Source organism: Silene latifolia, chromosome 4 (genome assembly GCF_048544455.1).
Source record: "Silene latifolia isolate original U9 population chromosome 4, ASM4854445v1, whole genome shotgun sequence".
Classification (NCBI taxonomy): Eukaryota; Viridiplantae; Streptophyta; class Magnoliopsida; order Caryophyllales; family Caryophyllaceae; genus Silene; species Silene latifolia.
Genome location: NC_133529.1, coordinates 16,789,953 through 16,794,599, shown reverse-complemented (window position 1 = coordinate 16,794,599; position 4,647 = coordinate 16,789,953). Strand labels below are relative to the sequence as shown.

General features: G+C 37.5%; 1 protein-coding gene across 1 annotated transcript; it reads right to left on the bottom strand.

Moving 5' to 3' along the window:
- Positions 1–1,102: 1,102 nt before the first annotated feature.
- On the bottom strand, positions 1,103–3,709 carry LOC141651142 (uncharacterized). The gene is made up of 3 exons (XM_074458864.1): positions 3,528–3,709; positions 2,721–3,385; positions 1,103–1,524 (listed from the first exon to the last, which is right to left on the bottom strand). The coding sequence occupies exons 1-3, from the start codon at positions 3,707–3,709 to the stop codon at positions 1,103–1,105; spliced, it is 1,269 nt and encodes a 422-aa protein (XP_074314965.1).
- Between the last annotated feature and the right edge of the window lie 938 nt (positions 3,710–4,647).

The following is a 4,647-nucleotide window of genomic DNA, read 5'->3' as shown; positions in this document are numbered from 1 at the left end:
ATGAGAATGGGGTTCCTGGCTCGAATCTGGTTTTGGAGCCTGAAGCCTGACTTTCCAATTTCTTTCTCGGGTTAGACTCAGATTCTTTAAGTCTTGTGATCTCAGCCTCTGCTTGAGCCGCCTGCTCTTGAATTATTTCCAATTCTTTGATCTTAGCCAAGGCGGCTGCCAATTGTTGTTCTGGAGTGAGTTCTGCCATTTTTATGTGTAAGTATTGAATGAAAAAGTGATGAGGAAGATTTTTTGATTAATGAACCAGATGCCCCACGGCGGGCACCAATTATTTTAGCCTGAATTCTCCTGAAAGGATCCGGCCTGAAGATTTAGTAGTGTAGGTATCTAGTTCTAATATTGTTGGAAAGATGTAAAGTGATGGATGGAATAATTTATAAGAATAATAATGTTTATGTTGCTGGATCAGTTGACTGATAATAAGGAAAGTATGAACACAATGGAGTAAGAATAACAAGCTTAATTGTATTAGATTTTCATGTATTGTTTCGTATATCTTACAAATGTTTCTCCCATCTATTTATACCCTCTCTATTCTAACGTTTACAATTGATCTTCACACTCCTCCTAGCCGTTAGAAACCACTTCCTAATTAATAGGGCACATTCCCTATTAATCCCGTTGACCCATTCTTGTTTAACAACTTCCCCTTCTTCCTTTTTGCACGTTGCAGTATGTGGAGATGTTCATGTTCTTGTAGTTGGATTTGGTCTTCCGCAGAAATAGGGCTTGTGCATAATTGTCTTGTTGATTTGCTGATTGATTAGCCTGCAAGAGATTTCTACCAGGCCTTTTGAGTAGCTTTCCTGTCAAATAATAACTGTAATTGTCCGGCCTCTGGTTGCCCCATTCAGCCTAATTAACTCAGGCTAGACTGAAGTCAGACCAGGCTAAATTGGGCCTAATAAAAACCAAATAACCTCTAAGCAGCTTCACATGCGGATAGATATTGTTAGTAGTAAAACCTCTTAATCTCATCAAATCGATCAAGATCCTCCTTATTGCGACGCATATAAGATGACTGCATCGTAACTCGATCAGAGCCCTTGTTAATATACTTGAAGAGATACTTAATCGATCGAGATTGATTTCACCATTCGACGTTGATATGAGCCTGATATTTTAATAACAACTGAGAGTTATATGGAATGACAAATTCGTTGCCGAGAGGTACACCATCTTTTTTCACCCTAACTCCTTTCTTGCTTCTCTTGTATATAGGATAACCCTCACCATCAACCGTTGTTCTTTCAGTACATGACTTTGGGTAACGTTTTGAGCAGTTTTCCCCGACCATACACGATGATGATAACTTTTCTTTACCACACGGGCCATGGATTATGTACTCACAAACAACATCATGTAAGATAGGTTCCTTAATTGGATCAGGAATCTCGGCATAAATGATTTTGTCGACATCTGTAGCTCCAGGGAACTTGTACTCTCGATGTAGGAACAATAGTATATGAGCATGTGGCAGATCACGCTTTTGAAATTCAATAGTATATACCACTTCAAAATAAATATTTGAAATGCATCAGATTATATACGGTACTATAGAACGATAAATAATGGTTTAAATAAAACGGTTAACTTTAATGTGTACCTGCTCTAGCTTTTCTAAAAATGTATCGATCTTTTAAATCCCTTATCAACTCATCGAGCTTAATTTTGAAGACGCGACATAAAATATCCGGACGATCCTCCGATATCAAGCCTCTTTTAGTAATGAATCGAACTATTTCCGGCCACTTGGGATTACACGTGAATGTAATGAATAAATTTGGATAACCGAACCACTTGCAAATAGTCATGGTATCGAGATAATTCACTTTCTTCCACTTGTCAACACATAGGAAAGTAGCAGGGACAATTAGAGCTGATCATATGGCCCAGGCCCGCTAGCCCGTCCCGGGTTTGGGCCTTCATTTTAGGCCCGAAAAGCCCACGCCCCGAAGCCCATGGCCCGATTCAATGTAATAGGACCGGGGTTGGGCCGCCTTTACGGCCCGAATTTTTGCCCGGCCCGGCCCAAACATATGCAAAATTTACGAATATGAACAATTTAAGAATGTTAATAAACATTTAGTAAAATAATTAACCAATCAAGTGTCGTATTGTAAATAAGCCGTAGTAACTTGTTTACTGGTATTAGTTTGATAAGTCTTAGTATTTTCCTTTACCAGTATTTATATGATAAAAAATGAGCTAATGATTTTGAATCATACTAGTGCCGATAAATTGTTTACTATTATCGGCGTGCTAAGTCAATGTTTTTGAGCCTAAAGAACAACAAATATCAAATCAATTACAACACTACAACAACATACACTGAGCACCGCACTAAAATATATTATTACACTACTAAAAATTATGCATTTAATTTGTATGAGTCATCTTAAGCAGTACATTCATAAAAGCTACATTAAGTTACTACTTCTTAATTGACAATACTCGAAAAAATCACACAATGCTATATGAAATTTTTTGATGATAAATACACAAAGTATCTAACTTCATAATGAGGATTTTTAAACCATTTCGAGAGGAAAAATATTTAGCCTGAACTGGCCCGAATCGGCCCGAAAGCCCGCATGGGCCGATAAAATAAGCCCGCACTTGTAACCGGCCCAGCCCGGCTCGCACACATGGGCTTAATTTAATGCTTGGGCCCGACCTAAACTCGGCCCGGTCCGGCCCATGATCACCTCTAGGGACAATATATCGAGCACCGGCAAAAGATGGCTCGATGTCTCCCCTCCCAACAGCATTTGAAATGTTCTTGTAATTATCAACCCGAAGTCGATCTTGGTTAAAACGAATGTAATTGAGCCTATGCGATTCAACCATCATATAACCATCAACTAAAAACTGGTGGAATGCCTTTCCAGATAGTAACAACGTTGGAAATTCAATATCAGATGATCTGTCTTGTAGACGATAGGCAAACCACTCCCGACACGACGTTTCCTCACGCGGTTGATCGCTCGTGCTCACCCCAATAGAAGTTTCACTGTGTAGGATACCCAACCGATAACCATCATCCCCGGATGGGAATAAGAGAGGATATTGGAGTGGAGTGTATAAAGGGTGTAACTCAGATATCCGATCCAAACCACCACATGACTTCTTTACAATAATATCCATTTTCTCCATATTTGGACCGATATCCCCTTCAATCAAAGCCGCAATCTCCGAAACCGTTGGACGATTATATGTTCTTCCATCTTTTTCTCTTCTAGAAATAAGTCTGATACTCACTTCACTGTCTTTATCTATAGACAATTTATCCCTAGCCATCCTAAACATCTTAGCAAGAGGATTGTGTTGGTGAATCATATTTTTTAACAGCCTTATAAGATCATCGTTAAACCTGGAGGGATCGTTGGGACAGCATTTTTAAAAAAAAAAATTAAATTCAATATTTTTGCAATAAAAATAGATAATTATAAAGTAAAATGGGAACAAATTGAATGAATTCCGACTATACATAACAAAGAAATTAATATAGATACCTGATGGCGGTTTTACGATTATAAACTTCTTCTTCAGTGTCATATATATACAATTGACAGAACTTAGGGCTTGACTCTGCAGGCGGGACTAAAGTACCTATTCGATGAACGTTTTGACCTCCCATCCGAAAAGTGTATGGATCTATACCTTGATTGATGGCATGATCAACTTTACCACCCATAGAAGTAAAGGAAAACATCGAATTATAAGCTCTGATGTTTTCTCTAAAATGCTTGCTAAACCGATGTTGTCCATTCAAAATAGACTTAAGGATTTCAGGTGGCTCATGTAAGTATGGGAGAACAACTTTGCCGTCCGAACAACATAGTGAAAATATAGGGCGTCTTGTACCACGACTTTTTTGTTTTCTCTCCTCGAACCACATTTGCGCCCTACATTTTTCACATTCATAATCTGGATCTCCAATATTCCAATATCCTTCCCAGCCTTGTCAAAATACTATGTGCTATTACACCCCTTCTCAAAATACTCTATACTTTAAATTAGCTACGAATTGTAACAACCCGGATTTTCAGAACTTTATTTAATAAGTCGAAAATAGGAAACAGCGGAAGATACATTTCATTTCCGAGTCATTACTATTCTCTACTAACCCAAATATAAAGAATATAAAATATTACAATTGTTTCTAACAATGTACAACATGTTCTAATAAAAATATATCTAAATCCCATCTTCAGCTTCATCTGTCTCGGAAATGGTCGGTCTCCACAAATCTGATAAATCTGACGTTTTGAAAGTTTGTAAAAGTTTTATAAAAAAAACAACAAACGTCAGGTGGGTAGATTAACTTCTTTAAACAACTAAAACATAACATAATCAATCATTATCAGCTTGTATAACATAATCACATATCCATACCTTTAATAACACATAAATTTTTCGAAAAACAAATCAGTTTTTCATTGCCGTATTATATATTTTAGTAACATTTTATCACGATATACCGGCCAATTACCATATGCGTTCCGATTATATGATCAATAACCGAAACTTGTACGATAATCATATACCGCCAATCACACCGATACCAGGGGGCTTACATTATTACTCCTGTTTACCGTGGTGACATAAGCACGTTTAAAACAAAATTTGTCC